The sequence below is a fragment of the Arvicanthis niloticus genome, chromosome 5 (assembly GCF_011762505.2).
Source record: "Arvicanthis niloticus isolate mArvNil1 chromosome 5, mArvNil1.pat.X, whole genome shotgun sequence".
Lineage (NCBI taxonomy): Eukaryota > Metazoa > Chordata > Mammalia > Rodentia > Muridae > Arvicanthis > Arvicanthis niloticus.
This window is the reverse complement of record NC_047662.1, coordinates 4,168,956-4,194,802: the sequence shown is the minus strand read 5'-3', so window position 1 is coordinate 4,194,802 and position 25,847 is coordinate 4,168,956. Positions and strand designations below refer to the sequence as shown.

Below are 25,847 nucleotides of genomic sequence, written 5' to 3'. Positions count from 1 at the left end.
GCGCTCCGCCCCCCGCCCACCTGCCCCGCCCCGCCTCGCGCGCCTGGCGGCTGCGGCGCTCGGTTCCTCCAGCTCCCGCGCTCGGTTCTCGGCTCCCGCGCTCGGTTCCCCGGCGGCTCGGCGCCATGGGTGAGTGCGGCCCCACGGACGGTCTGCTTCCCCCTCGCAGGCCGCCTGGCTGCCCCGGTAGCTCGGAGGGTGTCGCGCGCGGTGGGGGCCGGGCCTGCCCCGGGGAGGGCCTTGCTGGAGCCCGGTGGACGCCGGCCTCTGCACCCGGGACGAGCTGCAGCTGCCCGGTCCTCGCCCCCTGCCCCCTCGCTGCAGCGCTTAAGCCTCCGAGAAGAAAGGGCATCAGCTTGGAGGGGGCCAAACTCACGGTCAGAGACAGACAGAAGGGAACAGAGGTCGCTCCAGGCCTCGGGAAGGGAATGTCTGGCATCAGAGGGTCTGAGTTGGAGAACAGGGTTCGGGAGGGCATCTTGGACCCTTGGAGTCCTCCTCCTTCTCCTGGCCCGGATTGCTTAGAAAGTCTGGGAGGTTACTGAGCCGCAACTCCCGCTAGTGGGACTGAGGGAGAGAGTAGCTGATTTGCAAAGACTCCCCCCTGGAATCTGGACAATTTCCCTGGGGAACTGCACAGAAAAGGGCTCTGCAAACAGATCCCCCTGCAGATAAGTTGGCGTTTAAAAGAGAAAAGGACACTGACTTCCTTTGAAGGCAGGACTGAGGAGCCCGCCCCACCAGTCCCCTGGCCTGGAGGCCACAAGGGCCCAGGGGAGTGTGGGTACTCCCTCCATCCCTAAACTGATGCCCTCTGCTTCTCCACAGAAGACCAGAGCCCTGCAGAGGAGAAGGGACTGCGCTGCCAGAATCCAGCCTGCATGGACAAGGGCCGTGCTGCCAAGGTAGGGGACTGGATAGCTTGGGGCATGGGGGCAATAGGGGCTAAGTTCTCACTACCCAGGATGTCATGGAGCCCTTACCCAGACACAGTAATGCTCTCTTGATTCAGGGTGGCTGGTTTAGGTGGTGGCAAGCGTGTTCGTGGTTCAGTGGAGTGGGGAGACATACCAAAACAAGGAACAGCCCCATGGGGTCCTTGCCACTGCCTGAGGACATGGGAGCCACAGCTCCCTGTCACGGATGAGGAAGCAGAGGGTTGGGAAGGGAAGTGGTCTCATGGTTTGGTACCTGGCCACTCCGGTCCTGAGCATAGTTCTGTGACACCATGGCTCTTGAGCACCACTGTGACTGTAGAGATGACCAAGGGAGGGAAAAGGGGGCAACCAACATTAGGGTCTGAGGAATCAGAATAAATCGAAGAGACTGGAGCTGGGGAAAGCTGTACCAGCAAAAATATCACTTGGGCACTGCTGCCTATGACGCACTGGGCTCTGTGCCACAAGCTTTCTGTGCCTTACCCACGGCTGTGGCAGCTCAGCAGGGAAGGTATTGTCACCCTGCTTTCCAGATGAAGATACCAAAGTTCAGAGAGGTCCTGTGACTTGGATAAGGCCCCACAGTTCATAAGAGGCAGCTCCCTCCTGCACGCATTTGTGTGACAATGGCCATCCAATGCTGTCTCAGCTTTCTCCTCCCCTTCTGGGAGAGGTCCCAGGCTCTTTTGCCACTTACAGGTGAGGCTCAGAGAGATGAAGTGTTTGGACCTACTGGCTCATGGTTGGCAAGTGGTGGACTGAGGACCTAGGATTCAGATCTGTAAAGCCAGATCCCATGTTCCTAATTTCCACGCAGCTTGGCCCTGCCGGCTGCGGGAGATTTAAAATGCTGCCTCCCCACTATTCATCCGGCACAGGAGGCCCATGGTCAGAAGGAACATGAGGACTGTTCTGGGGGTGGGAAGAGGAGGGGGCGGCCTCCAGTTGCCGTGGTCACCAGGCAAGGGGGCGGCTGTGATGTCAGATACAATCTGCTTGGCTCGGATGGTGCCTGGCGTTGGGCTCTGGTGTTGGCTGTCTGCCTCTCCCCCAGATTGGCAAGCAGGCTGGCCCCAGCTCCCTCAACACATCTGCTGGGAGACTGAAGGATCTGTCTGACCTAAAGGGGTGACGAAGGACCGAGACATTGTCCCATCCCTCCCAGGGCCCCGAGGCTGGGACAAGTCTTGTGGGCCATGAGAAGAGGTCTGGTCTCTGAGCAGCGGCTGGCCCTCTGTGGCCTTCAGACCTGCCCTGGTCTGCATGGGACTCAGCTCAGCTCCACTGTAGTCATGGGAGTGTGAAGGCCAAGAGAAGAGGGACAGTGAAGGTTTGGTGAGGAGGAGTGACAGAAGTCCATCTGAGGTCCATCCTGTAGTGATGCATGAGGTGCTGTGGACAAGGAAACTCGCATAAATCACAGAGCCTGCCCCAGGGCGAGAGTCTCGGTTGGAGATGAAGGCATGTTCTTAATCCAGAGATGTTAGCAGCAAAGGCCGTCTGCACACGGGGCTGCACCTGATTCTGTGGGAGCTCCCTTGAGCGCCAGGACTTGTGAGATCTGCCTCACCCCATGTTCTGTCTCTGGACTTCACGAAGGCTGGGTTGCCATGATGGACTTTGTGAAGGAGGCAGCTGTGGTCCTGGGAATAGGAGATGAGGTGGAGAGTGGAGTGAGCAGCTGAGGGAGGATGTGGTGTGTGAGGTGGGAGGGGTCAGCAGAGGACAGACATTGTAGAGCAGGGAGGTTGAACTTGATCTTCATCTACCCTTCGAAGTCAGGACGGGATGCCGAAGTCAGGACGGGATGCCGGGGAGAGCTCATAATGGTTGAGTTCCAGGGTGGCGCCAACTTCTTTGCAGTTGTGTGGCCCTGAGCGGCCGCTGCACCCTTCTCCGTTGCCCTGAGGTTTAAAAGAAGCCATCTGTGTAGAATATTTAGCGCTGTCGTCCCCCCCCCCCCCCAGTGATCAGAGATACTAGCTGTGAATTCATTTGTGGAGCGTGGGAATGATCAAGCCGTCTCCTGGGCTCTGGATGGGCTGGCTCTGTGTGACCCCCTGAGAGTGAGACTTCGCAGGTGTCCACACCAGACTCTGCCCCACAAATGCAGTGCGTATGGTTCACTGGGAAGGAGGTCATGGGTGTCCTCTGCACTCCTACGGATTAGCCCTAGGGCAGTGGCTGACCACAGCTCCTAGCTGGGCCTCCTTGTATCAAGCATGCTGGTCAAAGTCTGCTCAGTACCTTGGGTCATGAGGGGACGTGGTGGGGAGTTGGTACTGAACCACAGGCTTCTATACCGGAGCATTTGGAAATCCTCAAACCAAGGAGCCAGTCCTAGCAGTTTGCTGAGAATACTGTGTGGGCCCTACTATGTGTCTCGAGCCGGCAGCCCACCCTAATTGGCAGAGCCAGCTCTGACCCAGTGGAATGACTGACACACTGAGCAGATGACTTGCTAAGACAGGACTTCCTGTTCTCAGGGCCCCCATTCCCAAGCCGGCCCCAGGAAGAAAGGGAGGTGATGCCTTCCGATTGGCTCTCAAGGGCCTGGATAGGGAGGCACGTTTTAATTCCATATAGAGACATTTTCGACATCGGAGCTAACCCTCCACCCTTCAGTCGTGAGCCCCTCATCCTTGGGCATATTCAAGTAGAAAGGGATCTCCAGGAGTGATTGGGTGGGTGGAGATTAGATATGCTAACCCCAGAGTTCTCCCAGTGTTGTGGAGGAGGGAGAGGAGGAGTCTGTGGTTGTGTCAGGATGAAGGCCAGCGGACTCAGGGACCCGAACTCTATTGTCCTTGAGCCAGGACCGGTAGGATGCCTGAGCACAGCGTCAAAACTGGCCCACGTTCTGGGGTGATGCTTTGGGAATAAGAGACAGGAAACCAGAGAACCTTTGGGAATGAGCGGCTTTGGGGGTCTTTGGAGGTGACTGGTCCCATCAGAGACTAGTCAGCTATAAACAGGTGTGTGTGGGGGCCTGCCTCCTGCTGAAGGGAGGGACCAGAGGAGCAGTGAGTGTGGATCACTGTGCTAAATAGTTTGGGGGAAAAATTGAAAACTTGGTGTACCTACCCCAAGATCAGAGGAGAGGAGCTGCCTAGTGGGGCCCAGCTCCACGGAGCCAGTGCTAGGAGTTGGAACCCTACCTCTACCCTTCTGGAGCAGGGAAAAGGGGTGGGATTGTTTGATTTGCTGTGGTCCCCATCCCCCTGGTCCTGAGTGCAGTTATGGGCTGCAGGGAGAGGAGAGTTACAAACTACCAAAAGGTGGCAGGCATGGTAGTACATGCCTGTAATTATAGTCCTCAAGAGGCTGAGGCAGGAGGATTATTGTGAGTTTGAGACTGCCCTAGGATGGATACATAGCAAGACAAAACAACAACAAAAAAAAAACCAGAAGAGGCAGAGAGGAAGGGGCAGTTGGAGAGATGGCTCAGGGGTTTACAGCGCTGGCTGCTCTTGAGCAGGACTGGAGGTTAGTTTCAATACTTAACATGGTGCCTTAAAATCACCTGTAAGCTCAATTCCAGGGGTCTAACACCCCCAAACTGACCTTCTCCAGCACTGGGCAAATGTGCGTGTGCACGCGCGCTGATAAAACATCCGTACACATTAAAAAAGAAAGGAAGGAAAGGCGGAAAGAAAAGAAATACCAGGCTTGGTGGCACATGCCTTTAATCCTAGCATTCAGGATATAAGGGAGAACTCTTGAGTTCAAAGCCACCCTAGTGTACACAGAGAGTTCCAGGTTAGCTGGGGTTACATAATGAACCCCCTTTAGAAAACAGGGAAGACTGGAGACTGGAGAGATGGGTTCAGCGGTTTGAGAGCACTGGCTGCTCTGGCAGAGGACCTGGATTCGGTTCCCAGCAACCACATGGTGCTCACAACTTCTGTAACTCCAGTTCTAAGGGAGCTGACCTGACACCTCGTCTGACCTCTGTGGGCACCGAGCACACCTGTGGTGCACATACACACACGCAAGTAAAAGCCTGATACACGTAAATACATCTTTATTTTCTAAGAGACCCAGAGAAAGGCAGGCAGCTTCAGAAGAGCAGACAGCCTGGTTTAGGGCTCAGGCTGCAGGCACCCCCTAGCTCTTCCCCTGGCTGCTCTACCAGTTTCCTGTCACCTCCCCTCCTTTGGACCTATCCTCTAACCCAGGTGAATGACCAGTGACTTTGAACACTCTGGATTGGTCGAATGCCAGCCAGCCCTTCCTATACAGTGAAGCCTACTGTGCACTCCCGAAAGCCACTGCTTGGCCTCACAGGCAGGACTTTTCCTGTGACACATTATGCTTCAGCCCAGTGGGTGGTGACACCTGGGACAGCCCCCATATCTGTTGTTCCCCCTTGCTCTGTGTACCTCTGGGGTCTGACATGTCGCTCACTCTGGGCTGTAAGGAGGAGACTTATGTCCCTAGGTAAGGTTGGGGACTGAGAGAATGGAATCCCTGAGTTAAAGGTCAGAATTCTTAGTTAGGGAGCCTTATAAGAAGGCCTACAGTCCCTTACTGGGGGTCACCGTTTATTTAGTGATGGCATTTACTTAAACACTACTGGGAGGCCATGAGGAGTCTGTGGTTGTGGTGTGGGGCCTTTGACTAGTGAGGGTGGGGACTCGGGGGAGGGGCCTAAGCCTATGGGGTACTTGGAGGCTGCTGTTCCAACCCTGCCATATCTAGAAATTCCAAAAAGGTCTCTGGGGGCCAGCAGAGGGCACAGGAAGCTGTGCCTCAGGCTGCCTGGGGAGAGGAGGGCCTCACGAGAGGCCCTGGCTGGTTTTGGTGGGAGACAGGGAGATAGAGCCAAAGGGCTCTTAGGCCCTACAAATGTCTGGTGACTTTCCTTGGGTGACCTTGCTCTTGGGTATTTGCTGTTCCTGGGTCCCACATCAAGGTCCATTGCCCACTAGGATACAGCAGCTGTCCTCAGATGGCACACTTTAGGAATGCCCAGGGCTTCCTTCACACAGGTGAGAAGATTTCCGCCATGGGGGAAGGGGTGGGGGCTTGGAGGGTGGAGAGCTTCCTCCCCATGAGTCTTCTGGGTACCCCTAGGGAAACAGGCACCTAGAGTCCAGGAGCCACCTTCAGGGGGCAAGATTTACACTGCAGCTCCTTCCTCCTGCCTAGCTTTGCATCCCAGCTGGGACCCTTGAGGGAAAGGGGCCTGTAGCCAGGCTTCTGGTCCTGTGCCATCTGTCCTAGGTCAGGTCTGGAGACCCACGGGACAAAAGGGTGAGGCCCAGGCCAAGGGAAAGGAGGAGGCCCGTGATCTGCCGGCAGCTCTGAGAGCCGCCTGGCAGAGCCACCCCACCCTGGCTGGCCTGCCCACGCATGCAGGCTCCACCCTTGGATATCTGAGGTGACGGGTAGAGCCCTGGGCCATCTCTCAGGGGAGCCCAGCCCTGCTAGAGAAGTCTAGGGCAAGTGTGCCTTTCAGACAAGAAGCCCCAGCTGCTACCTCAGGGCTGTCCATCGGCTGTGGGCCGGGCACTGAGCTGGCTCTGGATCTGGCCCCAGGTTTGTAGCTCCTACTGGACCCAGAGTTACTCTCAGTCCAGGTTGGCCCTGTGTGGACCTTGGGTGTCCACAGAATCCTCTAACTTTCCAGAGTTGGGAAAAAAGTCTAGGGGGGTCGGAAAGAGCCTGACTTGGCGGGGGAGTACCTGGAGACCCCGTTGTTCATCAGCTTCAGCGTCTAGTTTCTGGGTATCAGTTTCAACAAAGTAGCCCTGACTCACCCTGGATTGAGGCTAGGCTGGAGAGGACCCCCTCTTCAGAAGTGAGAGGCTAGGCCCTCAGGTCTGCTTCTTAGCTCCCTGCTGTTAGGTGGGAGCCTGTCCCCTCTGACAGGACTAGGCCTCCTTTCCTCACCTCTATTCTGTCACTTCCTTTACCTACATCCATGTCTGGGGCCACAGGGCCTTGGTCCTCTAAGTAGCGGCCTCTACCCCTGTTAGAATAGCCAATACATTGCCCAACCAGAGCCCAATCTCTCAGAAGTCCTTTTTAGGTAAACGCCCTGGCCCCGGTGATCTTGGCTTGCTGGGACTTAGTTACTCCATACCAGTAGGATTCCCTCCAAGCCGCCTTTGAGCTCCACTCTCTCCTCAAGGTGGTCTTCAAGACCCTGTTGTCTGCCACTTAGCATGTGCAAAGTCCCAGTGCTACCCCATCCATGCCTGAGCAATGGGCAGAGGTTCCAGCCAGATGTGTGTGTTTGCCTACCATGTACTGGTAACCTTGGGGCAACCTGCAGCCTCTTTAGGCCTTAGCTTCTTCCTGTTAAGTTGGTGGCAATCATGGTCGCCTCCTCTGCCTCTCTAAGGAGAATGGAGCCTGTTGCTCAAACTCCTGGGACAGGAAGTTGGGAGGACTCAGTTGGGAGGATTCAGTGGATAGTCATAGCTATCTTCTGAGTGTGGGACCTGGGCAGAGGCAGAGGTCCAGGGCAGGACCACATGAATCTGAATGGGCACTCACCTGCCTGGTCACACCCAGGTTCCAGGAAGAGGGGAAGGCTGTGCTGGCCCTTGGCTGCAGGTGAGATACCCTCCTGAAGAACTTCTCCTTCCCGAGTTCTTCCATGACTGAAGCCCCTTCCTTTGCCTTCCTTGCAAGTATCGATTGCTTCTGCACGTGGCTGTGTGCCAGGGCCATCCTGTATGCTGAGGACACAGAGTGAGCCAGACAGCAAGGCCACTGGCCTCTGGCAGGGAGGGATGATGAAGAGCAAGGAAGTCACGTGATTAGAAAGCTGAGAAGGAATTAATTCAACATTAGGGACTCTGGAGAATGAGGCTGAGGAGTTATTTTGAGAGCCCTTTGGGGAGGTAGGATTGGGGCCCAGTGCCAACCATTTGAAGGTTGAGCACATACAGTTCTGGATAGAGAATGAGGGGGTGAGGGCTCTGAGCTTGGGGAGCCACAGGGATATCAGCCAGAAGGCCAGAGGATGAACAATCACATGAGACCAGCCAGGAGATGAAGAGGGAACCAGGCTATGGTGGATATATATTTTTTAAAGATTTATTTATTTTATTTATATGAGTACACTGTCGCTGTCTTCAGACACACCAGAAAAGGGCATCGGATTCCATTACAGATGGTTGTGAGCCACCATGTAGTTTCTGGGAATTGAACTCAGGATCCCTGGAGGAGCAGTCAGTATTCTTAACCACTGAGCCATCTCTCCAGGCCGATATATATATAGATAAGAAATTTTAGTTTTCAAGGGAGTTACTTGTATTGTCAGTGGTGAGCGACCTGGGGTAGAGGTAGCCCTTGAAATCCTAGTTTAATTATTGCCCTAAGAGCCTTCTCAGAAGTCCCTGCTTTCTCCCTTCCCCCATGACATCAGATATGGGTGTCATCTCAGGGGTAGGTGACAGTGACAGTGTATGCCCCTTACAGTGTACCGGGGAATGTCCATGGAGGCTGTTCCCACAACCTGAGTCAGAGGCCATATTGAGGCCAGGCACTCACTCCTGTCATCCTAACACTTAGGAGGTTGAGGTAGGAGAATGGCCTAAAATTCAGGGCCAGCCTTGGCTATAGGCGTGGTCCCCTATCTCCAAAACAATATTACATTAACAAACAAGGCTTGGCTCTAGGCCCAAGAACCATGCAGAGCAGCAGTGGGGTGTTAGGGTTCTCTGGAGTAGAGTACAGTTTCTAGAACGAATTCCATTTTCTGTATATATAGAAAGGGGATTTATTGGGATGTTTTAAGAGCTGTTGTCCGGCAAATCCAACAATGGCTGCCTATAAACAGGAAGTCCAAGAATCCAGAAGTTGCTCAGTCCACAAGGCTGATATCTCTGATCTCCAGTAGACACTGGAATCCCAAAGAAGTAGACTCCACACCAGTGAAGGAAAGGACTTGCTAGAAAGCTGAGGGAGGGCAAGCAGGCAGAGAGCAGACACTTCCTTCTTCCATGTCTTTAGGCTGAAACAGAAGGTGTGGCCCAGGCAAAGGTGTGTCTTTTCCCTTTAAGATATGAATTAAATACCTGTGTCTTCCCACCCCAAGGTCTAGATCAAAGACCTGTGTCTTCTTACTGCGTCTTCCTGCCGAAAGGGTCTGGACTAGAAGTGGATTCAACCCCTTCAAACCAAGCCCCCCTCCCCCCCCCAAAAAAAAAAAAAAGAAAAAGAAAAGAAATCTCTCACAGGTGTGCCCTCCATTTCTGGATTGTAGCTCACTCCACATGTAGTCTGGTTGACAACCAAGAATAGCCATTACTGTGGTAATCACAGTTTAGTGGAGATACAGGCAGATCAGAAGTTTAAGGTCTTGAGACTGTCACAAAGCAGTCTGGGTTTAACCAGCATGGTTGTGCACTTGTCTCTGTGTGTCTGCATTAACTGTAGGAGATGGAAGGGGATAAGGTGCCTGCCCCACTTCCTTGGGGGTGAGTGTAGAAGCCCTTTGATAACCACACTGGAGACAGCCCCACCCAATCCGGACAGGGTGGCTTGTCTGGTAGTGCTGAGCGCCCTCTGGTGGCAGGGACCCAGCCTAGTGACCTGCAAAGGCCTGCCTGACTTAGGGGTTTGACTGGCCCAACTCCCAGGGGGTAGCCGGGGAATGCCCAAGTCCTCTACTTTTTCCCACCAACCTTCCCCCACCTCCCGAGTCTTTCCCAGGTCACGTGTTCTATTGGAGTCCCTACCTCTGCCTTTGGAACAGATCCCAGGGCTCTTACGTGGGGTATGGGGGGTGGTGTTTGTAGGGCTTTGCATGGGGCCCACGTGGGCCTTAACAACAGGATGCTGGAGAGCCAGTAAAGAGAGCTGTCCACGGGTGCTGGCAAGCAGCGTCCCAGGATCCCAAGGGAGTTGGCCCTTAAACCAACTGCACCCCTCCTGTGTGGCCTCTGAAGCCCCTGGGGTGGAGAAGCACGGGGTTGAGGCCCCAAAGCTGGGCTTCCAGTCTGTACTCTGGCCTGAGTAGGCCAGTTTGGGAGTGGCTGAGGTTCTGCGGGGTGTCACCAGCCCAGCCCCCCCCAGGCAGGACTGCACAATGGCAGGAAGCGGGGCTCCGTGCTTTGTCCCTAGCTCAGCAGACCGTAGCTTCCTCCAGCCACCATGGGGACAGGACCGGGCGTCTCTGGGCGCCGAGCGGCAGCCAGGCCCAGCTCCGAGCTGCCTTCCCCAGATTCCCAATCCCTTTGGGTCGGGGTTCATGTCCACAGCAGCGAGAACCAGGTAGGGGGACGTGGGTGGGTAAAGCCTTGCGGGTGGTGTGCATAACTTGATCCTCTCTGTCCCCCTCCACAGGGGCGCAGACTGGCTGAACCCCTGTCTAGACTGCAGCACACAGCTGCTAGAGTCGGGGTGAGACTTGAGGGGGGTCCCCACCTTGGGGCTAAGAAGCTGGGCGGCAGAGATGCCCCTCAACCTCTGGGCCTTTTGTGTGTATTGACTCCGGACACACCTGTAGGGCCCAAGCCACCCCTCCCCCTTTCCTTCCTCTGTCCCACACCCTCCTCAGCCACTCAGCCCTTGCTTCTCCGGCCTTTTAGTCTTAGCCTTGTGTGAGGGGAGAGCCTGTCTTTCAGCGCTCTGTTCCTTAGCCCCTGGGTAGGACAGAGGGGGATGGCTGTGTCCAAGTGTCCTCTGTATTAGTGAGGAACTTCCACTTTGACCTGTTGGGCTTCTTCCACAGAGTGGAGCCTCACTGCCTATAGAGGTGGGTTTGGTGGACGGTAAGGGAGTCGGGGGAGGGTTCACAAGTCTAAGAAGAAAGGCTCAGAGTAGCTATGTGAGTGAACGAGCCTGCTTCAGTGTTGGGGAGACCCTGGTGCTCGGCAGGGGAAGACATCCATCAGGCCTTTCCCAACCTCAGTTCAGCTTGCGGATTTTCTCTCTGGGGATTGCAGAATGTCATCCTTACTTCATGTGGGAACTCTGGTTCAGTTCCCGAGACTGACCCTTGTGGTCCCCTGAGCCTAAAAGTCAGAGGCAGGAAGGAGTCACAGCTGGTGCCACAGTAGGAGGGCTGGTAGTTGCCTCAAGACTGGAAAGGGAATCCCTTGAGGAGGCTAGTCTAATATCGAATGGGCGAGATGGAATGGAATGACCCCCCCAGCACACGTGCGTGCCCGTGTGTGTGTGCGCGCGCGCGCATACACACACACACACACACACACACACACACTCTATGTGGCTCTGGTTGTCCTGGAACTCACTGTATAGATCAGGCTGGCCTTGAACTCACAGAGATCTTCCTGTCTCTGCCCCTGTGGTGCTAGGATTAAAGGTGCTCGAGGTACTGGCTTTATGTTGACTAAATTAAAAAAGAAAATTGTGGCCCTTAATTACGAGCCCTTCTCCAGAACCTACCAGCGTCATACTGAGACCAGAACCTTGTGGCTGGAATGTAGCCACACCTGGCATTGATGCCTGAAGCTATCCTAGTCAGGGGGAGGGGGAGGGGGAGGGGACAGGGTGGGGCTCTGAAGCTGGGAGCCCTGGTCAGGTTGGTGGAGTAGGGTAAGGAGTGGCTGGAAAAAGGGATGAAGGGGAGCAGGTGCCTCCCTAGATCATTGTCAGAAGGAGGCCCCCCAGAATCAGCAAAGGCAGGTCATTCTCTACGTGCCCTGGGATTCTTGGCTGTAGGTAGGTAAATGTTTTCCTGTCTTTATCTGCAGTAGATTAAAACAGAACTGGAAGTATTTTCAAGTCTTGACCACCCGCTGTTAGGAATCTGGGTCTTAGCGTCTCCTCTGCCCTTGGCTCTCTCGGGACATGTGGGCCACCTGCTGACTGCTGTTTGTCCGGATCCTGCTCTCTCACTAGAGCCCAAACTGCAAGATTAGTTTCTTCCTGGAACGCGCCCCCCCCCCCAGGGTGACAGGGGTCTGCATTCCTTTGCACCTTTCCATTGTCTGATTAGGGGTAGCGGTGTGGACGTGAGTGGGTAGGGCTTTAGGCCCTGGCTCTACTGGGCGGGTAACCTTTGGCGGTTTACTTTTCTGAGCTTCACACACCTCTTATGGAAAATGAGGTTGAAGGGAGATGACACAGAAGTGACCTCAGTGTAGCCCCTGGCAGAGGAGGACCACTCTCAGTGTAGCTCAGACTTGCTGCTGCCTCTTCCTCCTTGCCCATCCCTCAGTCACAACTCTGCTGTCTAAACCTCTTGTCATCCTGGACATCTCTTTCCAGACTCTCTCAGCCGTTCTCCAGTGTCTCTCTACTTGCCTACTTAATAAATTCTGCAAATATTGAGCTGGCAATATGGCTCAGTGGGTAAAGGCACATGCCTCTAAAGCTGGCAGCCTGAATTTGTCCAGACTTGAAGACAGGGCTTTGAATCAGGTAGATTAAATTATTGGTCTTAGGCTGGAGAGATGGCTCAGCCATTAAGAGCACTGGCTGCTCTTCCAGAGGTCCTGAGTTCAATTCCCAGCAACCACATGGTGGCTCACAATCATCTGTAGTGGGGTCTGATGCCGTCTTCTGGTGTGTCTGAAGACAGCTACAGTGTACTCATATACATTAGATCTAAGGAAAGAAAGAAAGAAAGAGAGAGAGAAAGAAAGAAAGATAGATTGATTGGTCCAGCATGGAATATTCAGCAAAGGAAGGGAGCCAACTGAAAGGCTGGAGATGAGTTAAGAGGAGACTGTGGAGAAAAGACCTTCAGGGGTGTTAGCATTGCAGGCCAGTTACCAGCAAGTGTCCAGGCTCAGAGGTAGGGACCCTCCATTTTTACAGAGTGAGGTAGACTTGCTGGAGGCTCTGAGTGGGTAAAGTGTAAGTCCTCCTGCAACAGGGTTCCCTCTGACCGCTCTCAGATAGCTGACCAGATAGGGGCTGGGGAGACCAGTTAGTGGGGTACTGATGTCCCTTGTCTGGACAGCAGTGAGTGTTGAAGCTGCAGGCACTGGCTCAGCTGTTAGGAGCTGCGGCGGTTGCTCTTCCAAAGGACACAGGTTTCATTCCCAGGACTCATGTAGCAGCTTACAACCACCTGGAACTCCGTTTGCAAAGGAACATTACTTCTGGCCTCTGTACACTGCATGCTTGTGGTACACATGCATACATATATACATGCATACATACATACATACATGCATACATACATACATGCATGCAGGCAGAACAGGCATGTGTATGATAGTAAACGTGAAGTGAAGCAGAGACATAGTTCAAGACCATCCTCACCTCCCTTGTGAGTTGGAGGCCAGCGGGGGCTACACAAGGCCATCTTAAAACTCCCTTTCCTGCCCAGAAAGAAAAGAAAAAGGAAATCCATACACCCACTCCCAGTCATGGGCCTAATGAGTGATTGACTCAGGCACAAGAAGTCATTGTTTGTGGAAGCCCTCGAGGTGGATGGAGATGATGACAAATCAAGGCTTAGCCACTGAGTCTTCCTTAACTACTGGGAGGGGCTAGAGGGCTGATAGCTCACTGGGAGAGCGTTGACTGCTCGCAGTTTCCAGTACCCACACTGGGTGGCTTGAAACCGCCAACCTGAAACTCTTTTCTGGCCTCCGTTTGTGTCCACCCACCCGCGGACAGGCAGGCAGGCAGGCAGGCAGGCAGGCAGGCAAACAGAGACACACACACACACACACACACACACACACACACACACACACACACCACAGTGGGGTGGGGGTGTGCAGGTATAGCAGGTAAAAGTGCTTACAGAAACCGGCTGATGACCTGTTCCTGAAACTCACAGTAGGGATAGATAATTTATCCCTAAAGGTTGTTTGTTCTCTGATCTATACACACTCTTACACAGAGTAATTTAAAAAATAAAACTAGACCAGAGGGTCTAAGAGATGGCTCAGCAGTTAAGAGCACTGACTGCTCTTCCAGAGTTCCTGAGTTCAATTCCCAGCAACCACATGGTGGCTCGTAACCATCTGTAATGGGACCTGATGCCCTCTTCTGGTGTGTCTGAAGACAGCTACAGTGAGAGAGGGAAGAGAGAAGACAACGGGGAAGCAGGAGGTAGAAGGACAAACGCAGGGTCTGGAAAACCCTCAAGTTATAAGTGTTTCATAGCTGGGGAACAGAGTAGTGAATCTGCCCAATCTAGGCTTGCAGAATATATTCATAATTACTGAGTTGTGTTTTCTTTGACCAGTCTTATGTGGGTTGGAGATTTACCGCAACATACATATGTAAAATAAATAAATCTTTAAAAACACACACACACACACACACACACACACACACACACACACACACACGCGACCAGAAAGATGGCTCAGTGGTTAAAAGCACTCACTAGCTGTTCTTGTAGGGGCCCCAGGTTCAGTTCCCAGCATCCACGTGGTGGCTCCCAACCTGGAACTGGACGTTCCAGGGGCTACAAAGATGTTCTCTGGCCTCCTCAGGATGTACCCCTGGATGTGATATACATACATGCAGGCAGATAGGCATACACAAAATAAAATTTAAAATATTTTTGGGGGTGGGGGTTTTGAGACAGGATCTTTCTGTGTAGCCCTTGGCTGTCCTGGAACTCCCTGTACACCAGGCTGGCCTCTAACTCAGAGATCCACCTGCCTCTGAAGTGCTGGGATCCAACATGTGTGCCACCACTGCCCAGCAAACTTTATAAATCTAAAACAAACAAAATCTGGGCAGTGACAATACATGCCTTGAATCCCAGCACACGGGAGAAGGGGGGGTCGCAGGGGCAGGTGGATCTCTTTAAGTTCAAGGCCAGCTTGGTGGACAGATCGAGGGAATTTTAGGAGGTATGGCCCTGTAATCCTAGCTACTCTAGAGCCAGAGATAGGAGTATCACAAATTCAAGGCAAGTTAGTGAGCTTCTGACTGAGGCAAGGGGGAGGGATTGGTGGCTGCGTGCCTACTGAGCGCTGGTTGACTCAGGCTGTGTGGGATTTCTGCACCAGAGCAGAGACTCTGAGAGGAGGCAGATGTGAGGTGGCTTAGTCTCCGAATCCGGAAGGTTGCAGTATGTCAGCATGCTGTTCTTACACCTCTCTGAAGTATTTAAAGATGAAAACTGGGGGAAGGCAGGCATGGTGGCTCATGCCTGTGATACCAGCACTAGAGAGGCTGAAGCAGGAGAATTGCTTTAAGTTTGACGTCTGCCTGAATTATATAGTGTGAGATCCTGCCTGGCACCACCACCTCAAAACAGGAAATCTCTTGTAACCCCAGCTTGTAGAAGGCAGGGAGTGTGGAGAATTGTCTGGAAGCCTTGTGGAGGCTTTTCCCTGGGAGGGGAGGAGGGGAGCAGATGCCAAGGGCTGAGTGAGCCCAGGACTCTGTTATAAGGTGGAGGGGTTGCATGCCTCCTGCTCACTGAGGGAAACTTGACCCTACAGGAACTGGGAGAGTCAGGGGTGAGAGTGTGTGGGCAGATCTGGGAGGAAGAACTGGCTGCAGATTGGGTCAGGGCCAATCATGAGAAGCCCCAGCTGCCCTGGGTGTGTGGCGGACGGACGTGGAGGTGGGAGCCTATGGGCTTCTTGCTGGTTCTGGAATTTTTTTTTTTTTTTTTTTTTTAATGGAAAGAGCAGGAAGTGAAGTAGGTGCACTGGGGCCAGGCCGTTGTCAGCAAGGCAACTAGATGCCAAGAAGCTGACAGCCCTCTAGGAACGGGGAGGAACAGTTTCATTTAGATAAGTATGGTAAACACATGCACGAGTCGCCAGGCAGGAGTGGCCTGTGTGTCAGGGACAGACAGCCTGCTTTAGACTCCTCCTTAGCTCCATGCTGGGTCTAGCAATCCAGGTAGGGTCTACTAGTCTAGGCTCAGGCAGGCCGTAGACCTGAGAGCAGAGGGCCCAGGCGGCCAGCCTAGAATGCTTATCACAGTTCAGGGTGCTCCACTGCTGACTGAGAATCAGAATCAGGGCCTTTGGGGTGGGGGGATCTCTTCCTGTCAGAAAATCCCTGGTAGCCCTGATCTACTCTTGATTGAAGTCTCAGGACCAGGGTTTGTTTTTCTCTGTATTCCTTGGAAGCAGGTAGTGGGTACTTGGAGAAGGTTGTCCAAATAAATTGACTAAAGCAAGCAGAAGGTGAGAGAATTCAGTGGATGATGGATAGTAGCGGGTTGAGTGTGTGTGTGTGTGTGTGTGTGTGTCTGTCTGTCTGTCTGTCTGTCTGTCGCCCATCCTGACCCCATGTCTCCACCCTTCACCCACAGGTATGCCATCATGCCGACTGCCAGCAGCTGCACCACCGGGGGCCTCTCAACCTATGTGAGGCTTGTGACAGCAAGTTCCACAACACCATGCATTATGACGGGCATGTCCGATTTGACCTGCCCCCGCAGGGTAAGTCTGAGGGCCCAGCCCGGCCCTGGAACTCTCTAGGCAGCTCAGAACTCTACATCTGGGTGGTAGCAGTATTGAGGCGGTTATTGGAACCTTGGTGGGGTCACATGAGAAGCAGGAGAATGAAACAGAAATCTACAGGTATACATCCTCGCCCCCCACAGCTGTCCCTGCCTCTGGCCAGGGTCAGTGCAGAACCCCCTTTCTTCCCAATTCTGCCTATCCTTGGGGCCACTAGTAATTTCTGGGCCAACTCTGTTGGCCTAGGAGAACAGATATGGTAGCCACTGTGTTGTGTTTGTGGAGGGAGCTTGGAGGAGGGATTTAGAAGCCTTCCTACTGAATAGGGGCTAGCTCTAGCTATGAAAGACACCCGGACCTATTATTGTCTTTCTCTTCTGGTAAGAGAGACAGAGGGACTCTGCACTCCCCCAGGACTCCTGGGACTTTTAGGTGTGGCCAATGCAGGGGTGGGGTGGGGGAGGCCTTAAAGGAAGAGCAGTGGACTTGATCCCTGTCTTGGGACAACCCCTGAGGCATGGCCTTCTTACCCTCACACTATAGAAAGGTAACTGAGGTTACAGGTCTGTATTTGCGGTGGGGCATCACCTGTCTGTCCTCACAGAGCCTGTGGTCCTTTTGGGTCTGGGGGCCGGGGAGTGGGTCATAGATAATAATGATAGATCCTATTCTTGCCAGAACAGAAGGGCTTGAACCACTGGGGAGAGAGGAGACCCCGGCACTGTGCCTCTGCAGGAGGCACGTAATTAAGGGCTATGGATGGACCCTACAGGATAGCAGGGACATAACCCCAGCCCCCTTTCTCCAAAGGCTCTATCCTGGCCCGGAATGTTTCCACCCGGTCCTGTCCTCCACGCACCAGCCCTGCTGCAGACCTGGAGGAAGAGGAGGAAGGCTGTACTGACGGAAAAGGGTACATGGGCAGAGCCACCATCCTAGGAGTGAGCCCGGGGATGACGTATTTCAGTGTCCTCCTTCAGAGGACTGATGGTTAACCCTCTACACCCCCGAAACTATCCCAGCTTAGGCTAACAAGCCTGGTTGGCTCCTGTCTGAATTAGTTAACCACTGTGTGCGACTCCAGTCTTGGCCACCAGGGGGCGGACAGTCCCACACAGGCAGCAAGCAGAGTAGATTCCAATTGATAAGGGGTGGGGAGCCTAGCAGGACTCCCACTTCTATCCCACACTGGTGAGGACCCGCCAGCACCTCAGCATCTGCTTCCCTACAGGGACAGGAAGAGCGCGGGCCTAAGAATCTCTAAGAAGAAAGCAAGGAGGAGGTACACAGATGTAAGGAACCAGGAGGGTTAGCAGCCTTGGCTCCCCAAAGCCCCCAGCTCTCCCAGGCCTTTTCCTCTCCTGAGACTAGTCTCTCTGCTCTGAACTCTAGGGATGGGGTCTGGAGTGAGCATGCCCCTCCCTTACCTCCCTACCCTTCAGCTCAGAGCTGCCAACCTGGCCCAAGTCTGGAGGTGGGCAGGAACTTCCCAGGCAGGTAGAACACCAGAAGCCTCGTTAGGAGAATGGCTGGGGAGATCCCTGGCCTTCCCTTCCCAGTTGGGATTTTCACCTGGATGGTAACAGTGGAGAAGCTAATAGTCCAGTGTCCTCTCAGGACCCAAGCAAGGAGTGCTTCACCTTGAAATTTGACCTGAATGTGGACATCGAAACAGAAATTGTGCCAGCCATGAAGAAGAAGTCACTGGGGTAGGTCAAGCTTGAGGAGGAAGTGGGAAGGACAGATTCGGCTCTTCTGTCAGGGTTCCCAGTCTCTGTGGAGGTGTGTCTGTCTGTCTGTCCGTGTGTGTGTGTGTATGTCCACCCCCATGTATCTGTGCACCATTCCTAAGGGCAGGCCTTCGTGGATGTAACACCTTTACAAAGGTTCACCCGTGTTCTCTAATCCTGACTGTTAGAGCTATGCCCAAGAGGGACTTAGAAAGCTCTAGGTGTCTCTGTGTGTGTGTGTGTGTTATTGTACATGCTGTTTTTCTTAATAATCTGGGGGGGGGGGGCTGTGTCTGGATGGGCTGGGGAGCCACATGATTATCCTCCTAAAATTCCTTCCTGGGGTGCAGGGAGGTGTTGCTACCTGTTTTTGAGAGGAAGGGCATCGCACTGAGCAAAGTGGATATCTACCTGGATCAATCCAACACACCCCTGTCCCTCACCTTTGAGGCCTACAGGTTTGGAGGACACTACCTGCGGGTCAAAGGTGAGCAGAGCCACAGGCCCCATGGGCAGCTGTCTGGGTGGGATGTCTGGGGCCTCCTGCATAAGGAGGCCTTCCTGGGCTCAGGTTCTCATTGGCCTTGCTCCTGGGCAGGCTCATTAACATACAGGTGTCTCTCCTGGGCACTGGTGGTTGGTGTTGGCAGGGTGGGGCTCTTAGGGAGGGTAACTGGGCCTAGACTTGAATCCTCAGGAGAGAGAGGACGAGGGCCCTATGTCTCCCATACTTGGGCACTGAGGACTTCTTGTCCCCCCAACATGCCACCCTAGCCAAGCCAGGGGACGAGGGCAAGGTGGAGCAGGGACTAAAGGATTCCAAGTCCCTCAGTCTGCCAGTACTAAGGCCCAGTGGGGCTGGGCCCCCCGTGTCGGAGCGTGTGGACCCTCAGAGTCGCCGAGAGAGCAGTCTAGACATCTTGGTGAGCAGGGGTCCTGTTGGGCTGTGGGTAGGGCAGGGTCCCTCCTCAAGGAAAACTCATCCTGGATTCTTCCTCACATTGCTTCTGCAAGCTTGTAGTTGTCTGAGGCCCTCAGTCTCTCCGTGTGTAACTCTAAGCTGATAGGAGTTGGTCTCCTGTCATCTTGGGATTGGGGCTGGTCTAGTGCCCAGGGAATCGGCACATAGGGTATGTTTATCTGTGGGACAGGAAATTAACACATTTGTGTTGGGAAGTGAGAATGTGTCACCTGTAGGAGGGAGTGTTTCATGGATCTTGTCTCTTCTTTTCTGTTTTTGTTTTGTTTCTGAGACAACTCGTTATATAGAGGAGGCCGGTCTCAAAGCCCTGGTTCTGCTTCCCAAGAGCTGAGATTAAAGGCATGCCCCTCCACACCTGGGTTTGGGTTTTTGTTTGTTTGTTTTGTTTTTGTTTCGAAAGGTATGGTTGAGACAGAATGTTTTTTGTTTGTTTGTTTGTTTTGTTTTGTTTTTTTGGGATAGCCTTGGCTGTCCTGGAACTTCCTCTGTAGACCAGGCTGTTCTTGAATTCAGGTGTGTGCCTGGTGCCTGGTTCTTCTTTCTTTTTCTTTCTCTTCTTTTGTTTTTGGGCATTTAAATTCGCTTTTAAAAAATTTAATGTGGCCGGGCATGGTGGCGCACGCCTTTAATCCCAACACTTGGGAGGCAGAGGCAGGCGGATTTCTGAGTTCGAGGCCAGCCTGGTCTACAGAGTGAGTTCCAGGACGGCCAGGACTACACAGAGAAACCCTGTCTTGAAAAACAAAAAAAAACAAAAAAACAAAACAAAAAAAAAAATTTAATGTGTACGAGTGCTTTGCGTGCATGTATATATGTGTACCTTGTACATGCAGTGCCCTTGGGGGCTCTAACAGAACATCAGATCTGCAGCAGTTGGGTTATTACAGACAGTTGTGAGGTCCCATGGAGGTGATAGGAACCAAACCCTGGTCCTCTGCAAGAGCAGCCAGTGCTTTGTTCTCTTAACAGCTGAGCCATCTCTCCAGCCCCAGTGGGACCTTTTGAAGCTCTGTGTGTAGGTGCCACAGAGTGGGGTGTGTGTGTGTCTGTGTGTCTGTGTGTCTAAGTTTCTTCCAATTCCTGCTTTTGTAGCCAGGCGGTCTGGGGCAGTAGTGAACCTGTGTGACCATCTCAGGGGAGGTGGTACCCTAGGCCAAGGATGCAGAGATTCCCTTGCCTGCTTACCCAAGGTTATCTGAGGTTCTTGAAACCCTGGTATGGACCTGTGGGGCTTGTGGAAGCTTCACTTGGCCATTCCTCCCTGGTCAGGCCCCCGGCCGCCGTAGAAAGAACATGTCTGAGTTCCTGGGGGAGGCAAGCATCCCTGGGCAGGAGCCCCCTGCACCTTCCAGCTGTTCTCTGCCCGTTGGCAGCAGTGGGGGCACCAGCGGTGCCAGCAGTAGCAGCAACGAGAGCTGGAAGAACCGGGCGGCCAGTCGCTTCAGCGGCTTCTTCAGTTCTAGCCCTAGTACCGCAGCCTTTGGCCGGGTATGTAGCCCCGTGGGTTCGGTCGGGGCAGAGCAGCAAGCTAGCCCTGACCCTGACCCTGACCCTTGCCGTTCCCTGGGTCTCCTTCAGGAGGTAGACAAGATGGAACAGCTGGAGAGCAAGCTACATGCCTATAGCCTTTTCGGGCTACCCCGGATGCCCAGGAGGCTGCGCTTTGACCATGACTCCTGGGAGGAGGGAGAGGAAGATGATGAGGAAGATGAAGACAGTTCAGGCCTGAGGCTGGAGGACAGCTGGAGGGAGCTCATTGATGGGCATGAGGTCGGTGTAGCTAGGAGAACACACCACTTGGCTGGTTTAGTCGTAAAGGAGACCTACTCTGGTGGTGTTATCTTGGATATCTTGACAGTTACAATCCACGTGATCTGATTGGGAGGGTGGCCTTCACCTGTAGATCTCTGTGTTCCTCTCAAGAAGTTGCATGCGGGGCTGTGCACACTTCCTGACTGTCTCCACACACCCTCTGCTACCAGCTAACCCTTACTGCCCTCCCTCTAGAAGCTGACCCGGCGGCAGTGCCACCAACAGGAGGCTGTGTGGGAACTCCTACACACAGAAGTCTCCTATATCCGGAAATTACGTGTGATCACCAACGTGAGTGTGGGACCCTGGGGCCATGTTGCTCCTCACATGTGCACAGGCCAACTGCCTGAGCCCTTCAGCTAAGCCGGGCCTTCACTTGGCTGGCTGGGTTTGAAAGTAGGAAAGTTAGACAGGGTCGAGGAGGGGATTCCTTCAAGTGCCTGGGAGGGAGCTTTAGTTTGTTGGCCGGGTGAAGCTGGTTTAACCCAGCTGAGGCTGCTTCTGAACACCTGCTGTATATCAGGTTCCCAGGAGCGGCCACTGTGGGGCGACAGAATGGATAGCACTTAGGGGATTTCAGCTGGGGAGGGTAGTAGCACCTGGCCTTTGTTTCCTGGAAAGAACTTCCTGGACAGAGGCTGAACCAGGGCAGAGGGGACCCAGAGCATCCCAGGTGTGCTGGGGAGACATTTTCTCCAGCTCTCCTCCTGATGGGACAAGTCAGGGTGACCCCTCCCTCAGTCTGGCTATGGGGTGGGGGTTGGAGTTTCCGGGTGTAGAGGTTCAAACGCCCCCTATCTCTGGGTGCTTATGGGTCTTCCCGGGAAGGGGTGGCTAAGAGTCTGGGTAGGACTTCAGGGCTGGGACACCACCCCTACACGACCCTGCTGCAGTGTCCCCTCCCCCCACAGCTGTTCCTGTGTTGTCTTCTTAATCTGCAAGAGTCGGGGCTCCTGTGTGAGGTGCGACCTGGCCTGGGGCGGCGGCGGGGGAGGTACTAGGAAAGAGGCGGGGCCTAGCTGGGGGAGGGGGAGGGCGGGGTACTAGGTTGGGGGGGCCGGAAGGGGGTAGGTACGGGGCGGGGCTCACTGGGAGGAGTGGGTGGGGCGGGGTGGGGCCAACCCACACTTCTCTTGGCCCAGGTGGAGGCTGAACGCTTGTTCAGCAACATCCCTGAGATCGCAAGGCTGCACCGCGGGCTGTGGGGCAGCGTGATGGTGCCGGTGCTGGAGAAGGCGCGGCGGACGCGGGCGCTGCTGCAGCCCGGCGACTTTCTCAAAGGTTTCAAGATGGTATGGGCCAGGACGCCGGGAAAACTCCCAGGGCTGGATCCTGCCTGCCGGTCTAGTTCCCACTGACCTTAACCCCTCTGTGGTCAAGAGAAAGTAGAAGGTGTTGGTGGCCTGGGTTTGAGCCCTTGCCACCTGGCTATGGGGGTGTGTACTCTCTCTGAGGCTTAGAATCCTCCCCTGGAAAGGCTTCCTCGCTGGGTGGTATGGGAATCTCCTGGGACCCCTGGGATCCGGAGGTAACTGGTGCTGTTTGCCTCGGCCAGTTCGGCTCACTCTTCAAGCCATACATCCGATACTGTATGGAGGAGGAGGGCTGCATGGAGTACATGCGCGGCCTGCTGCGTGACAACGATCTGTTCCGCGCGTATGTCACGGTGAGGAGTTCCGGGGTGCAGGACCTTGGGCAGCACAACAGGGTAGGCGGGTCCTGAGTGGGCGAGGTTAGAACTGAGCTCCACCCCCTTCCCATAGTGGGCGGAGAAGCATCAGCAGTGCCAGCGGCTGAAGCTGAGCGACATGCTGGCCAAGCCCCACCAGCGGCTCACTAAGTACCCACTGCTGCTCAAGTCGGTGCTGAGGAAGACGGATGAGCCCCGGGCCAAGGAAGCCATCATCACCATGGTAACCTGAATGGGAACAGAATGTCCTAGGCGCCATCTCTCCCAGATTCCTAAACCTCATCACCTATCCTCAGATCAGCTCTGCGGAAAGTTTCATACACCACGTGAACGCGTGCATGCGGCAGCGGCAGGAGCGGCAGCGCCTGGCGGGGGTGGTGAGCCGGATTGATGCCTACGAGGTTGTGGAGGGCAGCAACGACGAGGTGGATAAGGTGAGCGAGCACAGAGTTGCTGGTGCCCTGAAGTACCGGGTTGTCGGGGGGGGAGTCGGGGGGGGGATGCTGCAGATTGCCTGGTTTTGTCCCTGACCTCTCTGATGCCTCCCGTTTAAAGCTCCTAAAGGAATTTCTACATCTGGACCTGACAGCACCCATGCCTGGCACCTCCCCTGAAGAGACGCGACAACTGCTGCTGGAAGGGAGCCTGAGGATGAAGGAGGGGAGAGATAGCAAGGTGACCCCAGGACACCCACCCTACAGCCTTGTTCCATTGCTCTTTGTAGGTTTTCTGTCCTCCCTGGGTTTCTCCTGGGCCTCTGTCAGTACTTCCTAAACTGCCTGCCTAATTATATGGTAACTGCTCTAGTTTGCTTCCCATCGATATGATAAAATCACCATGATCAAAGCCTTTTTGGGTAGGAAAGAATTTCTTTGGCTTAACATTTCATGCCACAGGCCATCCTTGAGGAGAGCCAGGGCAGGATCCGAGAGGCAGGAACTGAAGCAGAGGCCATAGTGAAAAGCTTCTTACTGGTTTGCTCCGCCTGCTTTCTTGCACAGTCCAGGGCCAGCTACCCAGACATGGCACTGCCCGTGGTGGGCTGGGCCCTCCCACATCAACCACTAATCACGCAAATGGCCCAAAGACTGGTCTACAGGCTAGTTTGACAGAAGTGTTTGTCTCAGTTGTGGGTGTCTGTTCCTAAATGACTCTAGCTTGTGTCAGATTGACAAACATGGTGACCTTAAGAACCCATGACTGAGGCCATAGGGAGGATGGGTGAATGCCCACTTAAAGTTTACAAAGTACAGTAGCAGGGTCACAGCTCTGGAAGGTGCAGAGAGCAGAATGTTCTGAAAAGCTGAGAGCCCAGAACCTTGCTGTTGAGAATCTTGCTACTATCTGGTAGGTAAATGCTCGGAAAATCGTGGTTTTAACATCATCTCCCTTTTTATTTATTTATCTTTTTAAAGATTTATTTATTTTATGTACGAGTACACTGTCACTATCTTCAGACACACCAGAAGAGGGCATCAGATCCCATTACAGATGGTTGTGAGCCACCATGTGGCTGCTGGGAATTGAACTCAGGACCTCTGGAAGAGCAGTCAGTGCTCGTAACTGCTGAGCCATCTCTCCAGCCCTATTTTTTCTCTTTTTTAAAAAAGGTTTATTTATGTATGTTTTATGTATATGAGTGTTCTCATTGCATGTGTACCTGAGGGCCAGAAGAGGGCATCGGGTTCCATTAAGGATGGTTGTGAGCTACCACGAGGTTGCTGGGAATTGAACTCAGGACCTCAGGATGAGCCAGTGCTCAGCTGAGCCATCTCTCCAGCCCTTGTCCTCTGTTTATGGTGGATTGAATCCAGATCCTCAGGAGTGCTAAACAAACCCTTTAGTGTGGTGGCATGCTCTTAGCAGGTTTTTTTTTTTCTTTTTCATTAAATAATAATTTAATATCTAATAATTTATCATATGTGATTATATATAGCCATAATATTTAATATTTAGTAAAAATTTTTTGTACTAGGGTCTCATATGACACTCAGAATCACTGTGTAGTTGAGGCTGGCCTTGAATTCATTTTGTTGATTTGAGGCAAGGTTTCACTGTGTAACTTTGGCTGGCATAGAACTCCCTGTGTATTCCAGGCTGATCTCAAACTCATAGAGATCTGCCTTCCTCTGCTTTCCATGTGCTGGGATTTGCTGTGTGAACCACCACATGGCTCCTGTCTCTGCCTCGCAAGTGCTTAGACTGCAGGTACAGGACACCATGCCTAACCACTTACTGTTTTGTTTTTTTCTGAGACAGAGTTTCTATGTGTAGCCCTGGCTATTTGGGAATTTTCCCTGTAGAGCAGGCTAGCTTTGAACTCAGAGACAGGCCTGCCTCTGCCTCCCATGTGCTGGGATTAAAGGTGTGCATTACCACTGACCACATCACTTACTGGTTTTTAAAATACATTATTGAGATAAATCGTAAATATGTATATCCTTGGCTCATTCATCTCTTTCTTTCTTTCCTTCCTTTTCTTTCTCAGACAAGGTCTCACCTTGAACTCACAGGCATCCGCCTGCCTCTGCCACTACGCTTAGCTCATAAATATAAATGTATGTCTCCGATAAAAAAAAAATCATCTTTTAATTTTGAGGCTCAAAGCTGGAGAGATGATGGCTCAGTGGGTAAGAGCACCACTGCTCTTCCAAAGCCCCTGAGTTCAGTTCCCAGGCCCCCATTATAGTGGTGAATTAAACCACTTTGGTTCCAGGTGGGTCAAGCTTCCAGCCACCTGCCAAAGCCCTCTGGGTTCACAAATGAAAGGCAGGCGCACGTGCATACGTGCACACACACACACACACACACACACACACACACACACACACACCCTGCTTAATTTCGATATGCCTTGACTAGCTCAGTGGTTGGGCACTTTTTAAATTCCCTGCAGCCAGCAAACACTCCCCTCTGGCATTACTGACTTAACACCTCCTAAATCTGTATTTTATCTTTGCTGCCCAGGCTCCTTCTGGGCAGCCCCCTATCTTTGCTGCCCAGGCTTCTGAGCAGCCCTTCCAGGGGCCACTTTCCTTCTTGTACCTACATTTTTGGCCATTACTCCCTCCTGTTCCTTCCCTGCATGGTCCTTTCTATCCCTCCTCATGGTGGACCCTCCCTCCTTTCTCCCCCCCCCCAATCTAAAAGTCCTGCCTCTTTTATCCTGTCCAGCCATTGGTTGTTGGTTTTTTATTGATCAATCAAAAACCAACTGGGGATGGGACCCTCAGCATTTGGACATGCAGATTCCCAATTTTGGGGTCCAGATTAAGACAAAGCATTAGGGCCAATTCCCAATACCCCATGGCACCTCACAACTGTGTAATGCTGTCTTCTGGTGTGCACATGTACATACAGACAAAGTAC

General features: G+C 53.4%; 1 protein-coding gene across 8 annotated transcripts in view; it reads left to right on the top strand.

The window, feature by feature from the left end:
- The window catches only part of Plekhg5 (pleckstrin homology and RhoGEF domain containing G5), a 42,916-nt gene that overhangs the window by 13,495 nt on the left and 3,574 nt on the right, over positions 1–25,847 (top strand). For 4 of the 8 annotated variants that reach the window (XM_076933661.1, XM_076933656.1, XM_076933657.1 and 1 more), the window contains exons 2-17: positions 829–905; positions 16,114–16,243; positions 17,075–17,177; positions 17,496–17,556; positions 17,882–17,973; positions 18,345–18,481; positions 18,769–18,917; positions 20,246–20,464; positions 20,555–20,746; positions 20,984–21,079; positions 21,700–21,750; positions 21,931–22,080; positions 22,344–22,454; positions 22,552–22,701; positions 22,775–22,912; positions 23,034–23,153. In XM_076933661.1, the coding sequence (XP_076789776.1) occupies positions 882–905; positions 16,114–16,243; positions 17,075–17,177; positions 17,496–17,556; positions 17,882–17,973; positions 18,345–18,481; positions 18,769–18,917; positions 20,246–20,464; positions 20,555–20,746; positions 20,984–21,079; positions 21,700–21,750; positions 21,931–22,080; positions 22,344–22,454; positions 22,552–22,701; positions 22,775–22,912; positions 23,034–23,153 (1,923 nt within the window). In that variant the 5' untranslated portion in view covers positions 829–881. Of the gene's footprint in view, positions 1–41; positions 130–828; positions 906–10,011; positions 10,170–10,530; positions 10,654–16,113; positions 16,244–17,074; positions 17,178–17,495; positions 17,557–17,881; positions 17,974–18,344; positions 18,482–18,768; positions 18,918–20,245; positions 20,465–20,554; positions 20,747–20,983; positions 21,080–21,699; positions 21,751–21,930; positions 22,081–22,343; positions 22,455–22,551; positions 22,702–22,774; positions 22,913–23,033; positions 23,154–25,847 lie in introns of those variants that run through there. The other 4 variants (XM_076933658.1, XM_076933660.1, XM_034503270.2 and 1 more) reach the window with 3 other exon arrangements.